Genomic DNA, 27,011 nt, shown 5'->3' on the forward strand with positions numbered 1-27,011 from the left:
ATGGTCTTTTCAGTATCACCATTGGGATAAATCAGCTCTTGCTATTTTCTGTCTTTCTTCCTCAGGATGGTCCAGATTGTAGTTGCTTGGGAGAGAGAGCATCTGATTGACTGAGCCTGGGTTCTGTGCTCCCTCCTAGGCCAGGGGAGGGCAGGGGGCATTGTCTGACAATGCTTTCAAGGCTGCATGAACCAGGGTAGCTGTGACCAGAAAAAAAGGGGAATGAATTTGGGGCAGCAAAAATATTTGTTGTCTATCAACCATAACTGCAAGGATTTCTCAGAAGGTGATGCAGAATCAGTTCCATTCTCTTTCTAAGACAACCTTGAATATTAGAGCAAGGCACAGATGGGATGCACAGACATGTGACAACCTGGAGTAATGTCTCCCCTCCAGCTGGATGCTAAGCACCTCAAGGGCAGGAGCTCATGTCTGCTTATGATTTCTTTGGTAGACCCTGCAGAGGGCTGTGCACATGATTCTAATGAACTTATACCACTTGTGAGAGGATACAGAGTCCCTTATCCTGAGGAGATATGCTTGTAAGCTGACACAGTGGAAACTCTCCAGCATCCAGCAAACCTGTCTTTCCTAGATGATAAACACTCCTCCTTGGTGGAGAGATTGAAGACATTTTCACCTGCAATCTAGTTTACCTAGCAAAGCAAGACAACACAGCAGTGGTATAGATAAATACATTTGCTTATTTTCTGGCCTTGGAAATAATGTCAGATCATTGTACCGAGAGCCAATGTCATCTTCTGGATCTGGTAATTATTTGGGCAAAATCTCTTTGATTTATAGCTTCAAAGTATCAAAAAATGTAAGACAACCTGTTAAGCTCATTGAATTACACCTCTCACTTTCCAAGTAAGAAAACTGGGGCTCAGAGAGGTGAAGGGAGGTGGGGAGTGAGTGGCAGAGCAAGGAAAAGGACGAGAATCTAAGCCTTCCAACTCCCCAATCTATTTTAATTATTTTTATAGCTTTTCCAAGTTAATAGATCAGAGTTCAACTAGTTCCCTGTCCTTCCTGATAAACTCTGATCCATTGATGATTTAGTTAACATCTGATTTGTCCAACAGCACACTCTGGTTCTCAGGTACAGTGTGAGAGTTTACAAAACTTACCTGACTTTTTTTCTTCTGTCCCCTGCCCAACTTCAGGTCACTTATTGTTATTAGTCTTCCATTTTAAATCGCTAAAGCCAGCCCAGCTCTTCTAATTCTTTCTTTCCTTTCCTCATATTGGAAAGAACTATTTTTTTCTAATTAACTGTTGAAAAGGTAACACGTCTTATCATTTTTTATTGTCTTGTGTAAATATAAAGAGAAATATAAGATAGTAGAGGCAATAAGATCATCAGAGACCCTGTTTGGGAGAACCTCTCTTCTTGTAGAGAGCTGTTATTATTATCTATTCTGAGGAAATGGCATGGTAGAAAGGAAACATCAAGGTCAAAAAAAAAAAAAAAGGCCGAATTTAGGGCATAGTTTATTCAAATTCCACCGTGTATATATTGTCTAAAATGAACACTGGGAATTGACAAAAGTTGTTAGAGATACAAATTACCTTTATTAATAAATATATTTAATAATAAACAAATATATAAAGATATACAGTCACAATTCACTTACACATTTGAAGAAAATCTTAACCTGAGTTTTCCAGGCTACACATAAGCTAAATGTAAATGCCAAGGCTGATTACTTCCAGGAGCTAGGAAACACGTCCGCCTACAAACAAAAGCCTGAATTCACGCAGAATTTGAATTCAGAACCAACTACACATTACTGATCTTCCCAGAGGGGAAGGCCAGTAACCGCGCTGGGTGCTTTTACGTACATTTTCACACTTAAGTGGGTCTGGAAGCATAAAGTTAAAAGGCCATTAAAGGGCAGAGATAAGCAAGGGCTCAGTGATTAAAAGCATCAACGTCCTTCCTATACTTCCTATAAAGTCCGGCGCAAACGGCCAGTTGTGATGAGATTCGCAAAAGGAGCCCTGAAGCAAGTCGCCAGCAGACACTTACATGAAAGACCCACAAGCCCCACCGCCCCCGGCAGCTCGCGTTCAAAATGGCGCCACCGCCCCGCCCACCCCGGGCTGCCGTCGAGCCCGCGCGTGCACTGCAGGGCGGGGGGTATCGGAGACGCGGCGAAGCGCGTGCGCGGCGTGTAGACGGCTGCGCGCCTGCGCGAGGGCGGGCAGCGGGCGCGCGCGCGGCGGGGGCGGGCTCTTCCGAGCGCAGAGCGCCGAGCTGCGGCGGCGGAGCCGGACGTGTCCGCGAAGATGGCGGGCCGGGTGAGTGCAGTTCGCGGAGCCGCGGGGGTGCCGAGGCGGGGGTGCCGGGCTCACGGACAACTGGAGGTCCAGACGGCCCCAGGGAAGGGGAATGAGCCTGAGCAAACGGGGCGGTGGAGGGGGTGGCAGGCCAGAGAAGCTGGGAAGAGGGAGCGGTGGCAGGGGATTAGCCCTCCTCAGAAACTCCATCCCCCTTAGAAGCTCGAGGGAGGAGACCCCCTCGCTACCCGGGTCTCCTAGGTCTCCCTTAATCCTCCCTTTCCATCCCTTGGGGCTTGTCCCGCTCTCTTCTCAAGCTAGCGGCAGGCTCGTGGCCGTCCCAGGCCGGTCTGAGGGCTCTAGGGGTTTCTCCGCACCTTCTTGCGAGGGCTTATTAGGTGCCGCCTCTGGAATAACTGCGGGGGATCCGTCCGCTGCATTGGGGCGAGGGCTGTGACAGGGACCAGAAGGAACCCATTTCTGGTTCTTCACAATAAAAGGTCTTGAGAAAGGAGGAGGGGGTGCAAATGACTTTTAATGTAGAACCCCGGCCATCTGGGGGACGTGTCACTGCCGGCTCAGGCAGAAATGCCTTGAGCTTGGAGTGGGGATGGATTTGGAGTGTCGCGTTTTCCTTTTATGAATGACAGCCGTTTCGAATGCAGCAGGATATGTTGTAGTTTCAGGGTTTTAAATTTTACTTCCTCCTTTAGCCTCTGAGATCGCGGGGTAGTATGGGTTTGGCGAGGGGAGATAAGGCTGGTTCTGGGGTGTACTGCAGTGTGCGTTGAGCAAAAACCTGAGGGATGGATCCTGCCCAGAGATTACACTGGTCATAAACCTGGGGACGTTAACTGCGTCATTAGGGGATAAGGATGTGCTTGACTGATTTATTTCTACTGGAATATTTGAATAAATTTGCATAGATTATGCATACACGCAAATGTTCTCCCTAAAGGAAATTGTTAAGTCAGGAGATTCTAGAATGAGAAGAGACCTTAAAGGTCATATAATTAGGCTCTTTCTCATCTTTTCCCCGCAGTCTCTCCTTTTATCTACAGCTACTCCATCCAGCTGTGCTTCAGATTCTCTCCCCCGCTTCTAAGGAGCCCCATTCCTCCATATTCACCTGCTCCCTCTTAACAAACTCAGGCTTCTCCCATCGTAAACCCTCCCTCCACTCCCACAGCTGTCACCTTTTCTCTTCCCACTTTACAGCCAGAAATCTTGTCTCCATTTATTTGTCTCCCATTTGCTTGCCACCTACTCACGCCTCAACCCACTGCAGCCTGATTTCTGGCCCTATCATCCCACTGAAACGCGCCCCTAAACTTAACTGACATTTTTCATTCCTTGTCTTATTGATGTCTCAGCAGCGTTTGACATTGTTGACCGTTGCCTCCTTCATGGAAAATGCTCTTCCCTTGGCATCAGCCTCCCTCCTGTTTTTAGTCAGGCTGCTCTTTTGCAGACTCACCCTCCTCTACTCTGTTATTCAATGCAGATATTCCTCAAGGCTGTCTCCTCACTCTCTGTTTTCTCCCCAGGCAATCTCTTCTAAGCCCAGCTTCAACTACTATCTAGATGCCAACGATTCTCAGTATCTTACTCCCAGTGCAGACCTGTCATTTAAGTTTCAGATCAGTATGTCAAACTGACTATTTAAAACCAAGGCACCTCAAACTCAACTTGTTCAAATTCAAACCCATGGTCTTAGCCCACCTAATTAGTATTTTTACAGGGTTTCTTATTTCAGTGAATGGCATCACAATGCATTCCACTTATATAAGCTGGAAACCTGAGGGGGGGGGGAGTGGGTCATTCTTTATACTTCTGTCTCTTACCATATCCTCTGCCCTCAAGGAAAATTCATCACTGAGTTCTGTTTCCCCCCTCAGAAAAGGGTATTATTAATTATTAGGGCCAAAGAATCTGGGTTGGGCATTACTGCTTTAAACTATATCCAAAACACCCACTGGACTAGTCACATGGGTTCTGTCATTTTAACATCCTAAAAATCTCTCCAATCTGTCAACCTCTCTCCATCTTCATTTCCACCCCCTTTGCCCAAACTGCTATCATTTCTGGCCTGGACTACTGCGGGAAGCTCCCGAGTGGCCTCCTTATGCCATTCACCACGTTGATGATTCCCTCCCATGCCCATTGCTCCTTAAACCCCTCCCTCAGTAACAGCTCATTACTTTTGGGAGAAGACTGAATCCTTAACTGGGCCTTTAAGGCCCTTTGTGGTTCTGCTCCTGCATCTCTACTCACCGCCTTACTCTCTGTGCTCAGGTTATATAAGCCTTTCAATTCCTTGAACCTCTTACCACAGGGTCTTTGCATGTGCATTTCCTTTCTTTGTGATGTTCTGCTCCCAGCCATTTACCTCCTACTCATAGATCACTCAGCTACTCAAGGGAGGCCTGTTCTGATCCCCCACTAAGTCAGGATCCTTTGTTAATATGCTCTTGAAGGACTGTATTCCTTTCCTTAGATATTTATCTGTCTGTCATTTAAAATTTATTAGTGTGATTGCCTCTACCACTAGACTTTGCTTTCCATGAAAGCAGAGACCATGTTAGTTTTTTACTTACTATCATCAGTGCTTTGCACCTGCCTGGGGCCTAGGTGCTCAATACATTTTTGTTGAAAATGAATCTAATCTCTGTTTTAATACTCTAGTGATAGAGGGTGCATCGCTGTAAGGCTAGCCCATTTTAGTGTTATTTTAGAAAGGTCTTTTTTATATGGGGTTCCATGTAATTTTTATACATATTATTTCCGCTGTTTAGAACTGCGTAGAACTAAACAAAATTCCTTTTCCATATGATAGCTCCTTAGCTGTCTGAAAACAGGTTACATATTCCCTCGGATTTTCTCTTTTGCAAGTTAAACATCCCCAATTCCTCAAATATCCTATATCCCAAACCATTCATCATTTAGGTTATCTTCCTTTGGAAATGTTCTGTTTTGTCAGCGTTTCTTCTAAAATGTGCTCAAGAGACTAACACAGTGATCAGTGAAGAATATCCTTGAACTATTATCTTAACTATTGTCTTAAGCTGGACACTACCATTATTAATAGAGGCTAAAATTGTATTTGCTTTTTTCTGCAGTAAATCACACTCTTGGCCCATACTGAGCTTACAGTCAGTTACAACTCTCATGTTCTTTTAAAATCAGCCCCCCTCCTCTGCATGCTAGGTATTGTGCAGTTGTTTTATTGAACCTAAGTGTAAGACCTTATATTTATCCCCTTTACAATTCACCTTTTTTCGGTCCATTTCTGCTACCTGTTGAAGGTTTCCTTGATTCTTTCATGTTATACAACATAGTAGTGCTCTCGTCCAGTTTTGTTTCATCTGTAGGTTTAATAATCATGACTTCTGTGTCTCCATTCTAGTCATTGAGAAAAGGTAGGATAAGACAGAGTCAGAAATAGCCCTTGAGCATGCTGCTAGAGACTCTCCTCTACGCTGGCACACATCAGTATGCTTTGGGTACCATTGCTTAACTACAAATGTATCTCATTTAATCCTGACAAAACCACCCTGCAAGATAGGTAGTATTAACTTTGTTTTACTCAGAGAGAGGGACTTAGTAACTTGCCAGGTTCACAGCCAGCAAGAAGCAGGGTTAGCATTTGAATTCAGGTCAGTTCATCAACTTAGTTGCAAGGGTATAAAGAAGAGTAGATTTACCTTACCTAGAACTTATTAGAGCCTGCTGTCAAAGTTTAGTTTTCAAAACCTACCTTCTATCTTTCGGAAAATTTAAGCACCTTTGGCCCATCTCGAGTGGTCTTATCTTTTCTTCCTATAGCCATAATTGTCTAACAACTACCTATCCAGGTTTAACAAATACAGTCAGCCTTGTCGTAATTCTCTTTTTATGGGAGAAAAGCTATTTTGAGTTTTTACTGCTTTTGATTGGTTTAGTTAATTTTGGCATTCTGACATCATCTTGTAAACGGTATTTATGTTCACTCTGTAATTGAAGATTTGTATCAGTGTTGCTGATGATAGCATTAGTAACCTGTGTATCTTGGCCTTTGCTTTTCCTGACCGTAAAAGAAAGCATCATATTTAGTCCATCTGGGAAACTGAAGAATAAGCTGTGTGATGTTATTCAATATAGCATCTAGGTCATCAGAACTTGGTTAATCCCTAAAATACTTTGAAGCCCCTAATCTTAAAACTAAAGAACCTAAAAGAAAATGATTTTTGTCATTATTGTTTCAGTGTATTTATTATATGAGAAAAATATGGAATGACAAGTTGGATACATTTTATAACACGATCAATTAATTTAAACATATCTGGTTCCTTTTGGCCTTTCAAAAGATTCAATTAGGTAATAGGTTTTTCTCAGCTGTTTTAAATTTTTGCTAGTAATAAATCAGATTCTAAAGTTGTAATTCTTATTACTTACATTGAATATAGACTCTTATTTATAAATGACCTCCACGTACAGATGGCTGCCACTGCCCCAGGCCTCCACACCGTCTTTCAGAACTCTCTTCGTGCTGCAGCTGCTCTGGAATCAGGGAATCAGAAGCAGACGAAAGAATCTGAAATGTAGCCTTAATAGCTGAGGAGAGCTGACTCTAGGCAGGGAGAAGCTCCTTAGTAAAGCTTCTCTGTTTGGTGTTGCTTTCCAGACCCCTTAGACTACCACTGTCACCCCACTCCTGAAGAAAAAGGAAAGAGAAGAAGATAGGCTTTCCACAATGCCTGAACTTTTTTGTACTCTCTCTTTTAAAATTGCCAGAAATCTCTCTTACTGGAGATTTAGCAGTCCCTTTCTGAAAATACACATACATTAATGAAAATAAAACCAAGGGATTGTTTTCTTCATAAATTCTTACATCTAGTGGAGGTAATTTGTTTTAAGAAATAGGAGTAAGATGATCTTAAATAGGAATCTAAGAGAGAGAACTCTCTTAGGTGTTGAAAGGGGTTTAGAAGGATGTTAGAGGTAAGTTTTACCTAATCTGGCTGTTTGTCTAGGTCAGGCTAGTATATTTAGTATCAGTATATTGAAAAAGCTTTTGTAACCTAGTCCAGAAACCTAACCGTTTATAACATTTTTATGGGTGAATGACATCTTTACCAAATAACCAACCTTCAGATTGGAACACAAGTCCTAGATTGGGGACAGCTCATGGGCAGTACCACAAGACAAAACAAATAATATAAAATGTTTTGTAGTCCCATTTCCTAAATCAGAGTTTTACTGTCCGGAACATATCAGCTCTCTGCAATCTTGTATGCAGTAGTTATTGCTTTTGTGTATCACTGTAGTGGAGATTTTATAAAGTATGTTCAAATGCAATACATTTTAGAAAATAAAATTGAACTCTTTAAGCACTATTAACTAGCTTCTTCTTTCTGAAACCCAGAGGAATTTATGCTTAAGATGGATATATTCTTTTTTCAGGTATTTAAGTCAGGGTGCAAAGGTGTAAGGTGAAAGTATATTATTTTACTATGGAAAATTCTTGAATTGTTAGAGCAGTGAATCCTTGGAAACAGCTGCATTAGCAATACACTAGTCACTTGCTCTAAGGCTGTTCTTAAGGGTCCATACTCTGGGTATAGTGTATTAGGTAAAAATCTCTTAATGAGGTCCTTTATCCTACTTCAGTATTAATGCCCTTGAATGGGCTCTGAGACCTACCTTACACTGCCTTCAATTTCCTAGTGATTTAAACTCATAATTTTCAAGTTATTTTTTTATGATGCAAACTAAATATTCATTGTGTGACTATAACTATTTCTAGCTCTATGCACTTTAAACAAGAATAATTCATATGCTCCTTAAGAGATTTCAAGCATGCTGAAAAGTACAGAAAATAGTATAACATATACATATATCCATGTGCCCATGATCCAGATTGTGTTTACATATTGTGATATTTTCTTTGTATCTTTTAACTTTTAGAAATAAAACCTTATAGATCCAGTTGAATCCCCTTTGTATCCCTTCTTTTAATAAAAAATTTATTTTATTTATTTATTTTTGGCTATGTTGGGTCTTCGTTGCTGTGCGCGGGCTTTCTCTAGTTGCGGCCAGCAGGGGCTACTCTTCGTTGCGGTGCACATGCTTCTCATTGCGGTGGCTTCTCTTGTTGCACAGCACAGGCTTTAGGTGCATGGGCTTCCGTAGTTGTGGCACGAGGGCTCAGTAGTTGTGGCTCGCGGGCTCTAGAGCGCAGGCTCAGTAGTTGTGGCGCCTGGGCTTAGTTGCTCCATGGCATGTGGGATCTTCCCAGACCAGGGATTGAACCCATGTTCGCTGCATTGGCAGGCGGATTCTTAACCACTGCACCACCAGGGAAGTTTACATACTGTGATATATGCTCTATATCTTTTAACTTTTAGAAATAAAACCTTATAGATCCAATTGAATCCCCTTTGTATCCCTTCTTGATTCCACTGACCTTTTCCAGAAATAACCACTACCTTAAAGTTGGTATAAATCCTTTCTATTCACATCTACGTATGTTTGTGCCCATAACTAATATATTGTTTTGTGTGTTTTAAAAATGTATATAGTGGTGTCATACTGTATATTTCCTTCCACAGCGTGCATTTTTTCATTTAAAATTGTGATTGAGATTTAGTCATGTTGAAATTACATAGAGCTAGTTAATTCTGTTTATTGTGTAGTATTCTATTTTGTAAATATACCACAATTATCTATTTTCTTATTATCAGAGGACAATTTAGGTGGTTTTCAATTTTAGTTCTCCCAGTGCACACATTCTTGTATATGTCTCCTTACATATGTGTGTAACAGTTTCTTTAAGATATATGTCTAGAGACGTGGACATATACCCTATGTAGAATAGCTACATAGAATTGCTGGGTGATCAGTGACCTTTATCTTTACCTAGTTATAACAGTTTGCAGTCTTACCAGCAGTATATGAATACCTGATACTCATGTCCTCTCCAGCACTTAATATTGCAGACATTTTAATTTTTACAATATGATAGGGGTAAAATAATATTATTGTTTAAATTTGCATTTTTTCCCTGATTACTAGTGAGATTGAGCATTCTTCATATTGGTCTTCAGAGTTTCCGCTTCTGTGAATTACGTTTGCATATCCTTTGCCCATTTTTTTTCTTTTGGGCTGTTCAGTGGTGATCTTTTCATGTTTGCAGAGTTTTAGATTTAAATTTTATTGTAGTTATAACTACCCATTTTTTTTAAACCTCTATAATTAGTGTACTTGTATGTTTTAAAAGAGATAGTTTCCCACTTTGAAGTTAGAAAGATTTTCTTTTAAAAGGTTTTGGTGTTTGATTCATCTGGAATTTATTTTTGCGTTTGGTGTGAATTAGGAAGCTAATTTTATCTTTTCCATATGTATAACCAGTTGTCCCAATATCATGTATTGATTCCATCCTTTTTCCCACTGATTTGTAATGCTACCTCTGTTTTATATCCACTGTAAGTCTGGACTCTATTCTGTTTCATTATTCTGTTTGTCTATATGTGCACTAATACCACTGTTTTAATTACCATAACTTTAAAATTATTCTTGCTATCTGGTAGTGTTAGCCCCCCTCATTTTTCTTCATTTGGCATTTCTTGGCCCTTTTCCATATGAAGTTTACGAGCAACTTAATCCCTCCTTTAAAAAATTTTTTTATGTTTAAATTTATCTTTTGCTGTTGATTTACATTTTTTCCTTATAGTATTTTATAAGGGCAGATACAAAGATCATTTCAATAAAATTTGTCTGAATTACTCTAGGAAGCTGATAAGCTGATTTTCTTCCCTCCCTCCCTCCCCATCCTTCCCTCCCTCCTTTCTTTCCTGATTTTTTGCCATTAAGCCAAAAAGTGCTAATAATTTATCGCAACTTTGTGCCCTATAGATTTGCAATCAAATGAATTAGCATTAGCTGTTTATGAGTAATGCAGGGTGTTTTGGTCCTTTGCTAAATTCGGGATGAAGTGCTAAAATTCTGATGTATTTTGCACTAGCTATGTAGATCTTTGGTAATGGAGAAAATAGGAAAATTATTAAAGTAAGAAATAAGTTGTCATTTTTGAAATCCAGCATTCACTTCTTTATAAAATCACTAAATATTAAAGAGAATTTTAGGATTTCACTGATGGATTTTTTTTTTTTTTAATTTGTTATTAATTTATTTATTTTTGGCCGAGTGGCTTATGGGATCTTAGTTCCCCCATCAGGGATTGAACCCGGGTCCTTGGCAGTGAAAGCGCAGTCCTAACCACTGGAGCGCCAGGGAATTCCCATCGCTGGTGGATTTTTTAAAAGTGTAAAGTGTTTTTAGTGTTATGTGCATATGAACAAACATTTTCTTACTTGGTTTGACAAGCAATGAAAATAAAACTAATCACTAATTCTGAGTCTTCCAAAAAAACATCTGAGTGGGGAGATTAAAACAATTTAGTTATCCTAGTTACTTTTCTCCTAGAGAATAATATTGACAAAATTTTTTGAGATGATAGCAGACTTAGATCCCACTGTTTAGAACAAAGCCTGGCATGAAAGTGTTATTTAGTAAATGATTGTTGAATGGGTGAATGACTGTTTATTTCTGTATACCTTAGTAAATTATCATTTTGGACAGTGTCTGTAGTTGGATTTTAATGTTATGTTCTCTGCCAACTATTGAATACTCTACTGTTGTTTATTCTGTTATCCAAGTCATTAATATAGCATAGATCTAACTTTAAATAGCTGCTGGCCTCCGATACAGTCCTTTTCTCGATCTGCAGATATTGAGTCTGATAACTTTTTTGTTTATATAGACTTCCAATCAATTTACTACTTATAAAGCATCAAAATAAACTTAACTATAAAGTTTTACCAAGGTAAAGGATGAAATGGACCAAGAGCATTTTTGAAGTCTCTTTTCGATATTTTCTTCTCTTCTATTGTAGAAGGAAATGAACCTGCCATTATTTCTGTTTTTATGAAGTTTATTTCTCTCAGTGCAATGATTCTCAAAGTGGAATCTGCAGACCAGCTAATCAGCATCACCTGAGAACTTGTTAGAAGTGCAGATTCTCTCACTCCACAGAGGTTGATTAAATTAGAAATTCTGGAGGTGGGGGTCCTGCAATCCCTTAACAGTTCTGAAGGAGATTCTGGTGTATGCTAAAGTTGAGGACCATTGACTTAGGATTTTGACCTCTCCAATTTACTTTAACAAATTGTTCAAGATTTTTTTCTCCAGATTTCCTTCCAAATGTATACTCAACCTTGTTATTTCTAGATTTCAGCGTTATTGTCTTACCTTTCCTTTAATACCTTCACCTATATCCAATTTTCAGACATTTAAGAAAGCATAAGTTATTTCCTGCAGTATGGAGAATTAGGTACTTTGACTGACCTTTCCATGGAAAACACTTGCAATGCTAGATAGCATGGTAATTATAGTTAATTAAAAAATGTCGTATTCTTGAAATTTGCTAAGACAGCAGATCTTTCTTTTTCTTTCTTTTTTTTTTTTTGGCCGTGCTGGGTGGCTTGTGGGGTCTTAGTTCCTGACAAGGGATCGAACCTGCGCCGCCTGCATTGGAAGCGCGGAGTCTTAACCACTGGACCGCCAAAGAAGTGTGCTAAGACAGTAGATCTTAAGTGTTCTTACCACACACACACACACACACACACACACACAGAAGTAACTTTGTGAGGTGATAGATATGTTTATTAGCTTGTTGTGGTAATCATTACACAAGGTATACTTATATCAAAACATCACTTTGTATACCTTAGACAAAATTCCCTAAGGCTGAACGTGTGCATGTATGCTTGCGATCCAGCAGTTCTTCTGAAGGGGGTGTATGTAGGGATGGGGGGGTGGGAGTATAGCTATCCAACTGAAATGCATACATTATTATTCAAAAGGCATGTAATGTTATTAGCAACAGTATTCATAATTAAAAGCTGGAAACAACTCATGGATAAATAATGGTGGTATATTCATATAATTTTATACTATAAAAAGCAAGGAAAATGAACTACTGCTACATGCAACAACATGGATGAGTGTTAACAATCATAATATTGATGGGTAGAAGTCACACACAAAATAATACAAGCTATATGTTTCCATTTATATAAAGTTTTCAAGAGGCTAAACTCTGATTTCTATCTCTGATGGTAGAAACAAGATAGCAGTTATCTGTGGTTGGGGGTGAAGGGCTAGTGATTAGGAGGGGGCAGTATGGGATGTTGGTAATGTTCTCTTTCTTTAACTGGGTGTTGGTTACCCTGGGTGTGTTCACTTTGCAGAAATTCTTTGAGCCAAACACAATGTGTGTACTTTTCTGTATGTATGTTTTCTTTAATAAAAAGTTGATTTAAAGAAGTGGTAATGTTCTTTTTCTTAAACTAGGTGGTAGGAACATGGTGATTACGTTTTTAATAAGTATTTTATTTTTATTCAGTATTCAAAAAATATAAAAAGTAGTCACTACTTCATTGTTAATTGAGCATCTCCTGCACAGAGCACGGTGCCTGGAACATTATAGGTATTCATTAAATATTTGTTCCATTGAACAAAAGTAAGGTAGTAATTCCTTTTTGCCTTCCGACAGCCAATCTTTTACTCAATTATTTATAAATAATTATTTCTAAATAACCAAAAAATATAAATAATACCATTATATTATTCTTATACTATCAAGCTGAGTTTATTAAACAGAGAAACCTCTCAGTATTACAGGCACTTGCATCATGAATTATTAGCATGTTTAATTATAGTGACTCAGATTAACATCAGCAATTTAGATTAATATGGATGTAAATCAATAGATTTTGCAGCTTTGAAGATGTGAAATTTATTAGACTTTCTAATATTTTCAGGTGTCTCACTTTTTTTTCTTTTTTCTTTTTTTTCTGAACAACTGAAATCACAGCTAACTTTTTGTACTGAAACTTGTGTTCCACCTTCTGTACCATGCTGCCTCTTGCTTCTTGCCTGTCTTGCATCTCTAACTTTCTGCTTTCCTGAATGCCCTCTGTCTCGCTAAGGGAAGAGCCCAGAGCTATGGGACTTAGGGGTTGGGACTGGGGAGAGGCTCTAAGGCCTGGGATCCTTGTTCTGATTCCTTCTCCAAAAATTCTTCTCTCCTTCTTCACTCTTCAAAAGAACGTAGGTGCCAAACTTTCATCAGGATGTTGGAATTAAAAAAAAAAAAAGCTTCACAAACATTGTTTTGATTTCTTTAAGAACATTTGGAGTAAACTTTTCAGAGTAAGAACACTAAATAAGAATATCTTAAATTGAATGAATGGTATTTTACAGTTTTGAAAACACCTTCACAGATCTTTTCTTGTTAGACTCTCAGAGCAACCTTATGAGGTGGCACTCTGAAAATTCAGTTCAACAAATATATTTCAACTAACACAAAAACCCTCAGCTAACATCATACTTACTGGTGAACACTGAAAGCTTTCCCCTTTAAGATCGGGAACAAGATAAGGATGTCTGCCGTCTTACCACTTCTATTCAACACTATTTTGGAGGTTCTAGGTAGGGCAGTTAAGCAAGTAAAAGAGTAAAAAAGGCATTCAAATTAGAAAGAAAGAAAATTATATCTATGTACAGATGAAAGAATTTACAAGAAAAAAACATAGAGCTAAAAAATGAATCCCATAAAGTTGCAGGATACAAGATCAATATACAAAAATCATTTGCACTTCTATACACTAGCAATGAACAATTTGAAAATAAAATTAAGAAAACAGTTCCATTTACAATAGTATCAAAAAGAACAAAATACCTATGACTAAGTTTAACCAAAGAATTGTAAGATTTGTACACTGAAAACTATAAAACACATTGAAAGAAATTAAAGATCTAAATACATGGAAAGACATCTTCTTACAAGGAAACGTAGATCAAAATCTGTTCATGGATCGGAAGACTTAATATTGTTAATATGGCAGTACTCCCCAAATTGATCTATAAATTCAGTGCAGCCCCTTTCAAAATTCCAACTGCTTTGTTCCCAGAAGTGGACAAGCTGATCCTAAAATTCATATGGAGTTGCAAAGCCATTTTAGCCACAACAATTTGAAAAAGAAAAAGAAGAGTAAAGTTGGAGGACACACTTCCTGATTTCAAAACTTAATATAAAGTACAGTAATCAAGATGATATGGCAGTGGCCTAAGGATAGTCATATAGTCATGTAAACCAGTGGAATAGAATTGAGAGTCCAGAAGAAAACCATACATTTATGGTTAATTGATTTTCAACAGAGGGCCAAGACCATTCAGTGGGGAAAGAATAGTCTTTTTAACAAATGATGCTGAGACAACCGGATATCTACATGCAAAAGAATGAACCTGGACCCTTACCTCACACCACATACAAACATGAACTCAGAATGGGTCAAAGATCTAAATCTATAAAATTCTTAGAAAGAAACAAAGGTGAAAATCTACATGACCTTGGATTAAACAATCTTTTTAAAGATATGACACAAAAAGCACAAGCACCAAAGGGAAAAATAGATAAATTAGACTTCATCAAAATTAAAAATTTTCATGCATCAAGAAAGTGAAGAGACAACCCACAGAATGGGAGAAAATATTTATAAATCATATGTCTGATAATGGTCTAGTATCCAGAATGTATGAAGAACCCTTACAACTCAACAATAAAAAGAAACTCTATTTTAAAATGGGCAGAGGATTTGAATAGATATTTCTCCAAAAAAGATGTGAAAATGACCAATAAGCACATGAAAAGATGTTCAGCATCATAATCATTAGAGAAATATAAATCAAATCCCACAATGGGATACTACTTCACACCCACTGGGATGGCTATAGTTTAAACAAAAAAAGTTTGTTGATGACAGTGTAGAGAATTTGGGACCCTCATACACTGCTGGGAGGAATGTAAAATGGAGCAGCCATTGTGGGAAACAGTTTGGCAGTTCTTCAAAAAGTTAAGCATAGAATGATCCAGCAATTCTCCTAGCTATATAACCAAGTGAGTTGAAAGTATATGTTCGTACATAAACTTGTACATGAATGTTCATAGCAGCATTATTCATAATAGCCAAAACGTGGAAACAACCCAATGTCCATCAGCTAATGAATAGATAAAACAAACGTGGGTTATCCATACAGTGGAATATGATCACAAAAAAGGAATGGCGTGCTGTCACTTGCTACAACATAGATGATCTTGAAAATTCTATGCTAATTGAAAGAAGCAGTCACAAAGATGACAGATTGTATGATTCTGTTTATATGAAATGTTCAGAATAGGCAAATCCATAGAGAGAGAATGTAGATTAGTGGTTGCCAAGGGATGAGGGAGGGGAGAATTGGGATTAAATAGCTAATAGGTACAGGGTTTCTTTCTGGAGTGCTAGAAATGTTCTGGAATTAGTGGTGATAATTGCACAATGTAGTGAATATACTAAAAACCACTGAAGTGTACACTTTAAAGTGATGAATTTTATGTTATATGAACTTGTCTTAGTCTATTTGGGCTGCTGTAACAAAATACCAGAGACTGGGTAGCTTATAAACAACAGAAATTTATTTCTCAAAGTTTTAAAGACTGGAAGTCCAAGATCAGGGTGCCAGCATGGTTGAGTGAGGGCCCTCTTCTGGGTCACAGACTTCTCATGGTATCCTCACCTGCTGGATGGGACAAGCTAGCTCTCTGGGCCCTCTTTTATAAAGGTACTAATTCCATTCATGAGGGTTCTGCCCTCTTGACCTACTCACCTCCCAAAGGCCTCACCTTCTAATACCATAGCCTTGGGCATTAGGTTTTCAACATACGGATTTTGGGAAGACAAACATCAAACCATAGCAGAAGTGCATCTCAAAAAACGCTAATAAACACTTCAACTAACGTTGCATATACTGGGTGGCACAGGCATGCCAGAACTTAGAATAGTGGTACTCAACTAAGTAGTTTAAGGCAGCTGGTGATAAGTAGTGATAAGACTGTTGGAGAAGCACAAAAAATAGAGATATGGGAGATACCCAGTCTTACTAGGAACCAAACAAAGAGTTTTATAAACTTGGCTTTGTAAGATGGGTAAGATTTCCATAGGTGGAAGGGGTTTGGAACAGGGAATTCAGGCAAAAGGGGTAGTGTAAAACAAAGGTATGGCGTTAGGAATATGAAGTATCAATACATGGGCTTTATTATTTAGGAATCACATTTTTAGTTTTAGGTCATGTCTGGTGGCAGACAGAAGATTGAATTGGAGAAGAGAAATTAGAGTCAGGGAAACCAATTAGGTTATCGCAGTTTTTTTAGGAGAGAGGTGATGTTGGCTGAATTAGATCAAAAGTTGTGAGGATGGAAGGGAGGAATCAAATGCAAGTTACAGTGCAGAAGTAGAATTAATAGGTCTTGGCCCCAATTTGTGTGTGTGTGTGCACGTGCGTGTGTGTATTGGATGGTGAAGGGAAGAATGACCTTGAAATTGTGAATTTGAGTGAATTGAAAGGATAATGATGATGTTAGGACAGCCAGAGAAACAAATTAAAATGAATACTGAAGAGAGGGAGATACCACTGAATTTCGCAGTTAGAAAGGCATTGGTGACTTGGAAGAGCCATTGCAGGAAAGTAGTTGCTGTAGAGGATTTCAAAGAAGATTGCCAGAGGATGAGAAGATGGGAGGCAAGGAAGGGAGACTTGAGAAATTTGGTTGTAAAGTGAAGAGAGAAAGGTTGATAATTTGAGGTAAGAGAATTAAGGGACTTTTGCTTTTTAAGTCACTATGAGGGGTGTGGACCTACCTCTGGAACGAGAGAGGTTTACTGGCAGTGACCCAAGAGGTGAAAGACCAAAGGCTGGATAGGCGGGTTGCCATCAAACCTACAGATGAGGGATTCTACCTCCTTATACATTTGAGGTATGTGCCTTAAGATGCTTCTGTAAGGTTAAGAATAGAATGCTGTGATCCTTGAATGTGACCAAATGGAGCTACAGTACGTGCTTGAATCAAATTAGAGGTAGCTATAGGATTAAAACACACAATCTTTAGTTAATTCACTTTAAAATTAGATTTTTTTATCTTCTAAGTATATAAAATTCAGAATGAGTCATATTTTAAAAATCATTTAGAGGGCTTCCCTGGTGGTGCAGTGGTTGAGAATCTGCCTGCCAATGCAGGGGACACGGGTTCGAGCCCTGGTCTGGGAAGATCCCACATGCCGCGGAGCGACTAGGCCTGTGAGCCACAATTGCTGAGCCTGCGCGTCTGGAGCCTGTGCTCTGCAACAAGAGAGGCCTCGGTAGTGAGAGGCCCGCGCACCGCGATGAAGAGTGGCCCCTGCTTGCCGCAACTAGAGAAAGCCCTCGCACAGAAACGAAGACCCAACACAGCCATAAATAAATAAATAAATAAATAATTAAAAATAAAATCATTTAGAGAGAAGTAATTTTCTTATGAGAAAACAAAAATGTTAGCTGGAGTGAGGGCTGGGGTGTTTGCAGGTGTGTAAAGCTTTTAAAACAGCGCCTGGCGTGTAATAAGCTCTCAAACACATTAGCTGTTATTATTGACACTCCTCCAGTCCAGCCACCAAGTGGATAATCATTCGTCTCAGTGCCATTTATTGAATAGTTAAGCTTTCCTCTACTGATTCTAAATCTCACGTATCAAGTTCTCACCTGGTTCTGTTTCTGGATTGTTTGTTCTACTCCATTGAACTGTCTGTTTCTGTATTAATACTACAATACATTGGTTTATTTTATTTATTTTTATTTTAGTTTTTTTTGGCCATGGGAGCTTAGTTCCTCAACCAGGGATTGAACCCCGGCCCTCGGCAGTGAAAGCGTGGAGTCCTAACCACTGGACTACCAGGGAATTCCACTAAATTGTTTTAAATACTGTGTACGGCATGTTTTGATGTCTAGTAGGGCCAGTCTCATTCTTTCTGAAATTTTTCTTGGCTACTTTCACAAATTAAAAAAAATTTTGTTCCCTTCTCATTTTGCCTACTACATTTATAATACTTTGCCAGTTACAGTTTAGATTGAACTTGCTAAAGTCCCATTGGGATTTTCTTATAATTACATTAAGTTTATAGGTTAATTTGGAGTTGATGATATCCTTACAGTATTGAGTCATTGCATAGAATGACATCATATATCTCTACATTTACTTGGATATTCTTTTATGTGCTTCTGTTAGTTTTCTTCATATGGGTCTTATCACTCTCTAGATATATTTCTTCCCCAATTTTTTAATTCCACAAATATTTATTGAGTGCCTATTATGTGCTAAATATTGTACCAGGTACTTCTCCAAATTTTAAAGTAATGTATTTTGAGGCATTAATGAACTTTCCCAAGTTAATGCAGTCTTGGAGAGGAAATTATTTATTCACAGAGCCAAGGATTTAGTTAACTGGCTTATGATTTGGTGTTCATTTTGATGCTCAGTCATTGGTTAATCTGCCCAGTATAAATAAAATTTTAACTCTTTGTATATCTATCAAAAGATTTCTGTGTTTCAGACCATATTTTGTAATTTCTTACAGTTTATTAAAAAGTATGTTTTCTTAATTTATATACAACAATCTTTGCCACACTGTAGTCAAAGAGAATTAGATTTAACCTACATGGTTTCATTATGAAGAAAAAACACACATAAGCAAATTATTAGACCATGTCTTATATTTCATGAATAATGACAGTGTCCTTTTATTAAGCATGTCCTTCCAGTTATTTTCCTAATGTGTGAGGTCATCACTGTCTATGCAGAAACAGAGGTCTGAAATGAAATATACCATCAATTAACTTTAATACAAAAATTTTAATTTGGGTAGTAAAATAGCAGCTATCTATATTTTTTAACTTGGAAAGTGCAGAAAGGAAGAAAATAAATCACTCATAGTCCCATTGTCCAATCACAATTGTTTTTTACATTTTGGTGTGTTTTTATTTAATTGCTTTGCTATACTTAAAAAAATAAAACTATAAAGTAAAATTTATATTTATATATGTATATATATACATGTATACATATACTATCCTGTGATTTGAATATTATGAGGATATGATATTCAATTAAGTGGATATGTTTTAGTTTTCGTAACCATCACTTTGAAATAGGACTTTTAGTTTGCTTCTAATTCATCACCGGTAAAGTAATCCTGTAGAGGACAACTTTGTACATAAAAGTTCTCTATATTTAAAATTATTTTCCTAAGATACGGGTTATTTATTGTAAAAAACAGTTCCAACCATTCAGAATTGTGAAAAGCGAAGGTGTTTCACGTATACCTTCTTGTTTCACCTCAGTGGTAACTACTATTAATTTAGTGTGTATCTTTTTTATTAAAAACTTACTCTACATGCTATTTTATTTCTTTTTTAAAACTTAGTTCTATATTGTGGACATTTCCCTTGTCAGTACAAACAGAGGTACCTTGACCTTTCAAATGGCTGCATAGTTGTGATACTTTTAACCATGCTCCTATTCACGGCATTTATTTAGCTTTAGATTGTGATTTTTTTTTCTATTACACATAATTCTTTACTGAATATCTCTATGATGGTCTTAATAATAGCTGACATTTATTATTTACTCTATATCAAGTAAATGAGAATACTTCATTTAATTCTCTTGTGTATGTTTGGGTGGTTGTGCATTTATTCCTATGTCCTCCTGTTTCCATTCCTGCCCATAGGGAGAGTAGAACTTTAGATCAAATTCCCTTGCGTCTTAGTGGAAAAATTATTACACGGAAAACAAACAATCTTACTTTTCTCAGGAGGAAGAATTGCCAATCTGATGGTTAGTATGGGACATTCATGCCAGGAGTTGTAGGTTTTATACTTCCTCTTTTCACATCCTGTGCCCAGGACTACCAGGCCAATATGGTCAGCAACCTTAGACTGGCCTTTAGAGGTAGACCTGGCCATTCTCCTAGTTCTGTTTATTCCTACAGCTGGGATGAGGACTGGTTGGGGAGAGAACCGAATCTGTTCTGCGGACCTAGTTAGCTCTCTTTTCCAGTAGGCCTACCTGAGTACAGATGTACCAAGGTCTAGGTCTTTGTTGCATGAGTGTATGTACCCTGTACCTAAACTATGTTTTCTAGTTTGAACATTTATACTGTCTTTACATGGGAATTGTTGGTGATTGCCCAGCCATTAAAAAATCAGACCATCACTTCTCCACTTTATTGAGGTATAACCTATATACAATAAAATACAATCCAGATATAGAACATTTCTATTATCTCAAAAAATTCATTCATGTTTTTCTGCTGTTCATTTCACCCCGGCCCCAGGCAGTCACTGATTTTGTGTGTGTGTGTGGTTGTTACTCTAGATTAATTTTGCCTTTTCTAGGATTTCATCTAATTACAAGGTGATGCAAAAAAGAGTTCATCCTATATTATATAAGCATCTGGCTTTACTTGGCATTATGTTTTTGAGGTTTACTCACGTTGTTGCATATATCAGTAGGTAGTTTCTTTTTAATTGCTGGGTAGTGTTCCATTGTATGGCTGTACCACAATTTGTTTATCCATTCAACTGTTGGTAGATCTTCGTGTTATTTCAGTTTTTGACTATTATGAATAAAGTTGCTATGACTGTTTGTGTACCAGTCGTCATGTGGCTGTATGTTTTCATTTCTCTTTACTTAAAACCTAGGGGTAGATCTGCTGGGTCACGTTAACCTTATAAGAAACTGCATCACTTCTTTGCCACCATTTAGTGCTGTCAGCCTTTTATATTTTCCTTTGTGTTTTTTTTTTCCCCTCAAAAAACCAAGATGGGAGCTCAGTTTTTTTTTCTTTTTCAATATGTTTGTAAAGGAATTTTAAGGCCCTAAGGGATGTCACCTATGTGAATAGTTACTGATTTGAGATGGATAATGTGAAGGGTATCCCTACCTGCTCTTTGCAAGATTACTATAGGACATACAAATTTAGCTTATTTCTATCCATCACTTCTAGTCCCACAGGACTTCACAATTTTAATAGAAATTATTATTTCAGGAGTTTATAGCAGAGTGGTTCCATAGGCCTGAAGACGTGGATTACTGATGGCCTTTCTCACACTGCTCTAGACTAGCACCATCTAATGAAACTTTCTTCAGTGACAGCTGATAGCCACATGTGGCACTCGAAATGTGACTAGTGCACCTGAAGAACTGAATTTTAAAATTTTAATTAGTTTTAATTTTAATAACCATATGTGTCTAGTGGTTACTTTATTGAATAGTGCAGTTCTAAAATGTTATTTTTCAGGAAGCACAAAATTGAGTGAGACTTGTTAGCTGAGCTGGCTCTGGGGCAAGTTCGTATAGTCTGTCCTACTTCCCTTTCCTGTGGGGGAATTTGTGTCTCTAGAGAGATGTAACCTAGGCCTGAAGCACCACAGAGAAGACCAATGGATTCATGAGTGTTGCAGTTATCTGTAATGAGGTCTTATAATCAGGTACTACACACTTTGGTTTTTTCTATTTATTTTGCCCTACTGAGTTCTTTGGTAAACAATAAAGCATATATTTTAAAAATCCAGTTTTTAAAGTGGACCTTTGGATGAAAGTATGTTATTTAAATTTGAAAACTATGCAGTGATGCCCAGAGGAGTCCTGGTTACCTGCCCCCACCACCGCCCAATTTTTTTTTTTTTTTTTTGATGGGAAGAAGCCAGTTCTCTTTCTGCACTTTAAAGGCTCTCACATAAGTAATGATATAACTTTTTATTTTCCTTTGGCATAAGGATTATATATTTAAAAAAATTTTTAATATTTATTGATTGAGTCATTTAAAAACAACATTAAAGCCCATTACAGGTTATCATAAAGAACGTATCTTTAAGCAGAGGCTGACACACCATTGTAAAGCAATTATACTCCAATAAAGATGTTAAACAAAAAAAAAGAACCTATCTTTATGAAAAGATAACTATAGTTTCCAAGGCAAAAAAAAAAAAAATAGTGAGTGGCACTGTTTTACATTTTTGCAAATCTCTGACTTAGAAGACAGCTGTATTCTCACACATCTGCTTCTGCATTCAGTCTGTTGTCTCATGCAGATATGTAGTTGGAAAAGAAAGGAGTATTTTTAAAATTTTCACTGGAGTATAGTTGCTTTACAATGTTTTAGTTTCTGCTGTACAGCAAAGTGAATCAGCTATACGTACACATATATCCCCTCTTTTTTGGATTTCCTTCCCATTTAGGTCACCAAAGAGCATTGAGTAGAGTTCCCTGTGCTAAACAGTAGTTTCTCATTAGTTATCTATTTTATATATAGTATCAATAGTGTATATATGTCAATCCTAATCTCCCAATTCATCCCACCCAACCCCCCTTCCCCCTTGGTATCCATACGTTTGTTCTCTATGTCTGTGTCTCTGTTTCTACTTTGCAAATAAGATCGTCTATATCGGGCTTCCCTGGTGGTGCAGTGGTTAAGAGTCCGCCTGCCAGTACAGGGGACATGGGTTCAAGCCCTGGTCTGGGAAGATCCCGTATGCCGTGGAGTAAGTAAGCCCGTGCGCCACAACTACTGAACCTGCGCTTTAGAGCCCGTGAGCCACAACTACGGAGCCCACGTGCCACAACTACTGAAGCCTGTGCACCTAAAGCCTGTGCTGCACAACAAGAGAAGCCACTGCAATGAGCAGCCTGCGCACCGCAATGGAGAGTAACCCCTGCTCCCTGCAGCTAGAGACAGCCACACACAGCAATGAAGAACCAAAGCAGCCAAAAATAAATAAATAAATTTACTTAAAAAAAAAAAAAAAGATCATCTGTACCATTTTTCTAGATTCCACATACATGTGTTAATACGATATTTGTTTTTCTCTTTGTGACTTACTTCACTCTGTATGACACTCTTTAGGTCCATCCATGTCTCTACAGATGATCCAATTTCATTCCTTTTTATGGTTGAGTAATATTCCATTGTATATATGTACCACATCTTCTTTATCCATTCCTCTGTTGATGGACATTTAGGTTGCTTCCATGTCCTGGCTATCGTAAATAGTGCTGTAATGAACATTGGGGTGCATGTGTCTTTTGAATTATGGTTTTCTCTGGGTATGTGCCCAGTAGTGGGATTGCTAGGTCATATGGTAGTTCTATTTTTAGTGTTTTAAGGAACCTGCATAGTGGCTGTATCAATTTACATTCCCACCAACAGTGCAAGAGGGTTCAAAGTAATGATATAATTACTTCTGCTGAAATTTCCATTAAAGATTTGTTGAGATTTTCATTCTTTTGTGTAGCAATGAGTTAATAAGTTTTTTACATTTCAAGTTGTTAATGAAAACATTTTATAGCCTTCAGACAGTTAAATATTCTAGTACCTCAGATAACTAAACTTATATAAATTTGCCTGTCAGTTTTGTATTTTCATTTCATAATAGCTATGTGGCTGTTGTGGCTAGGCTTTTATCATTGTTTCCTAGAGGCAAGGTCAGTGTTAGAAAAATTGTGGAATTTTCCCTTGGCATTATTGTGATAAGTAAACAGCTACTATTTATAGGGTCTTATATTTTGATGAGAAAATGAGATACTCTGCTTGGCTTACCATAAAAACAGAGATGCTTCTAGATTCCAGTAGGGAGGCCTTTTGCTCACAGCATCTGTTTTAGTTGGCCAGCCAGATGACTTTTACAGATTTTTTCACTGTTTTTTTAAAGGACACCAACTCTTTGACAAGTAAACAAGTTTACAAATGAAAAGGTTAACTTAGCATTTTGTAAATTTTTATATAACTTTGGCTATATCAATTCTGTGTAATTTTGAACTATTAGATAATTTTATTTAAATTATATCACTTCCTAAATAACCTTGAAATGTCCTTTGTGTCCATGTTCTTTGAGTTGTTTATTCTGCAGTTGGGATAGATTGTATTGACCTGTAAGTTCATTTATTCAACAAATGTTTAATGAGCACTGGCTGTGTGCCATGCCCTGTCTTAGCCCTGGGAACCATAGATCCGAGCAAGATGTAGTCTCAGTCCTTGAGAACCTTATGTCTTTTACGCAGTGTAAACAGACAATAAAAATACAGTTAAGTTCTTCCATTTGACCTTTATCTTACAGGAGGAGAAGATATCTAGGAAGGTCTTCTAGAAAATGTAATGTCTGAGCTGAGAAATTGTAGAATAAGTAGGAGTTGGCTGGACAAGGGGCTCAGAGTTAGGGAAGAGAGGAATACAAGAGAAAGAAGTGGGACTTCCCTGATGGCCCAGTGGTTAAGAATCCGCCTGCCAATGCAGGGCACACGGGTTCGAGCCCTGGTCCGGGAAGATCCCACATGCCATGGAGCAACTAAGCCCGTGTGCCACAACTACTGAGCCTGTGCTCTAGAGCCTGCGAGTCGCAACTACTGAAGCCCACACACCTAGAGGCTGTGCTCTGCAACAAGAGAAGCCACCGCAATGAGAAGCCCGCGCACCACAACGAAGAGTAGCCCCCGCTCGCCACAACCAGAGAAAGCCCGCGCGCAGCAACGAAGACCCAATGCAGCCCAAAATAAATAAATTTATAGGATTAAAAAAAAAGAACTTGAATGTCGTAGAAAGCAGTTCTGGATTTTGCAGGGCCTCAGGGTTAAAATATTGAAAAAAAAAAAAGAGAGAGAAAGAAGCTTGTAGGTGAGAGAGACCCCAGGGTAAGAGGGAAACAGAGTTCTGCACATTTTGGTCAGGTGGCTGATCAAACAGTGACCATGGGCAAAAATACTGTCCCATTCGGAAAGCAAACTTATGACCTAGACCTTATTTGTGTCATGTTCTAAATTAGTGATTTCATAGATCTCATACACAAAAAATGTTTTGATCCTATATCCCCAGTATATATACCTATTTATTTTTAAGTGATACACTAATAGTTTATATACATAGTGAAACATACACAAAAAAGAAAAAGGATGAGCTAAAGATGAACTGTAGAAAATTCTCTTAATTTTATTTATTAATAATACAGAAAGCAAAGTGATGCTTTACTGTTCTTTAAAGTCTTGGTTTAATATTTTGTGATACAACTGTTCAGAGGTCTATTTCTAAATTCAGGGTTTTTTTTTTTTTTATAAGCAGATATTCATTTTTAATTATTATTTATTTATTTTATTTATTTTTTGGCTGTGTAGGGTTTTCGTTTCTGTGCGAGGGCTTTCTCCAGTTGCGGCAAGCGGGGGCCACTCTTCATCGCGGTGCGTGGGCCTCTCACTATCGTGGCCTCTCTTGTTGCGGAGCACAGACTCCAGACACGCAGGCTCAGTACTTGTGGCTCACGGGCCTAGTTGCTCCGTAGCATGTGGGATCTTCCCAGACCAGGGCTCGAACCCGTGTCCCCTGCATCGGCAGGCAGATTCTCAACCACTGCGCCACCAGGGAAGCCCTAAATTCAGGGTTTTTTAAAAAAAATTTTTTATTTATTTATTTTTGGCTGTGTTGGGTCTTCGTTGCTGCGCGCAGGTTTTCTCTAGTTGCGTTGAGCGGGGATACTCTTCATCGCAGTGTGCAGGCTTCTCATTGCGGTGTCTTCTCTTGTTGCGGAGCACGGGCTCTAGGCGCATGGGCTTCAGTAGTTGTGCCATGCGGGCTCAGTAGTTGTGGCTCGTGGACTCTAGAGCACAGGCTCAGTAATGGTGGTTCATGGGCTTAGTTGCTCTGTGGCATGTGGGATCTTCTCAGAGCAGGGCTCGAACCCATGTCCCCTGCACTGGCAGGCGTATTCCTAACCACTGTGCCACCAGGGAAGCCCTAAATTTAGGGTTTTTTTGTTATTTGATTTTAATGGCCATCAAAGCATAGATAAGAATGGGGGGAATTTAGCTGTACTTTTGAAATTCCCCCAGATTATCTACCATTTATGGAAATGTTTTATTGAAATGTGTGAAATGTGGTTGGTAAATTTCCATCTATTAGTTTTTCTTGCAGACTAATCAGAATGTATTGTACTTTTATAGTACTAATAAACGGGTTCAAAAATCATTGGAAAATCATTTGGCTGAATTTTTTTAAAGATTAGAAAATTTTGTTTCGAACTTTTTAAAGCGTGCAGATATGAGAGTTTTTATTTTTTGCTTGTTTTTAGGTAATATACATTGTTTTCAATAGCAGAATCGCTTAGCAATGGAAATGTTTCTAAGTAACCATTTTTGAAATGCTCTATTCATTAGCACAAGGTATTTTTTACTTTTTGTTTTTGTTCATTTTTATCTTGTAGGAGCAAAGTGAATTTTTCTTTTCTTTTTCTTTCTTCTTTTTTTTCTTTTTTTAATATCTTCTTGGTAGCACTTTACCTTTTGGTAACCAGTGAATCCCTATATGGTTTACAAAAAAAAAAAAAAAAAAGATTTGACACTGCTTCCTGGCTTTTTACAGAGTGTAGGAAAGATTCTATATTGTAAGGATCTTGTTTTGATAAAGTTGACCTCTGACATCCTGAAGGACATGTGCACACCTTTGGCTCTGACTTATATGCAGCAACAGTTTACCTGTGAATGAAACAGTGAACAACTTTCACTTAATGTGCTGTCTTTGTAACTTTATTCTGGAATTATTCTTTTTATTCCAGTCAAAACAGCCATTCCATCAGTGGTTACAGTTTTCCCATAAAGCGTATTGTTTCATTTATAGTTTAGGCTGTATCTTTTTCAGTACATCTTTTCTTTAGTGACTCGCAAAATTGTAGTTCTTGGTGTGTTTTGCAATTACCTAGCAAATCTTCTAAGATGAAAGAAATAACTATATTTT

General features: G+C 38.1%; 1 protein-coding gene across 2 annotated transcripts in view; it reads left to right on the forward strand.

The window, feature by feature from the left end:
* The first annotated feature begins 2,189 nt into the window (after positions 1-2,189).
* Positions 2,190-27,011, forward strand: part of NSF (N-ethylmaleimide sensitive factor, vesicle fusing ATPase) — a 158,538-nt gene continuing 133,716 nt past the window's right edge. For both annotated transcript variants that reach the window (XM_082443134.1, XM_082443133.1), the window contains exon 1: positions 2,190-2,304. In XM_082443134.1, the coding sequence (XP_082299260.1) occupies positions 2,293-2,304 (12 nt within the window). In that variant the 5' untranslated portion in view covers positions 2,190-2,292. The remainder of the gene's footprint in view (positions 2,305-27,011) is intronic.

Source organism: Balaenoptera physalus (genome assembly GCF_965194825.1).
Source record: "Balaenoptera physalus genome assembly, chromosome: 20".
In the NCBI taxonomy this organism is placed as follows: Eukaryota; Metazoa; Chordata; class Mammalia; order Artiodactyla; family Balaenopteridae; genus Balaenoptera; species Balaenoptera physalus.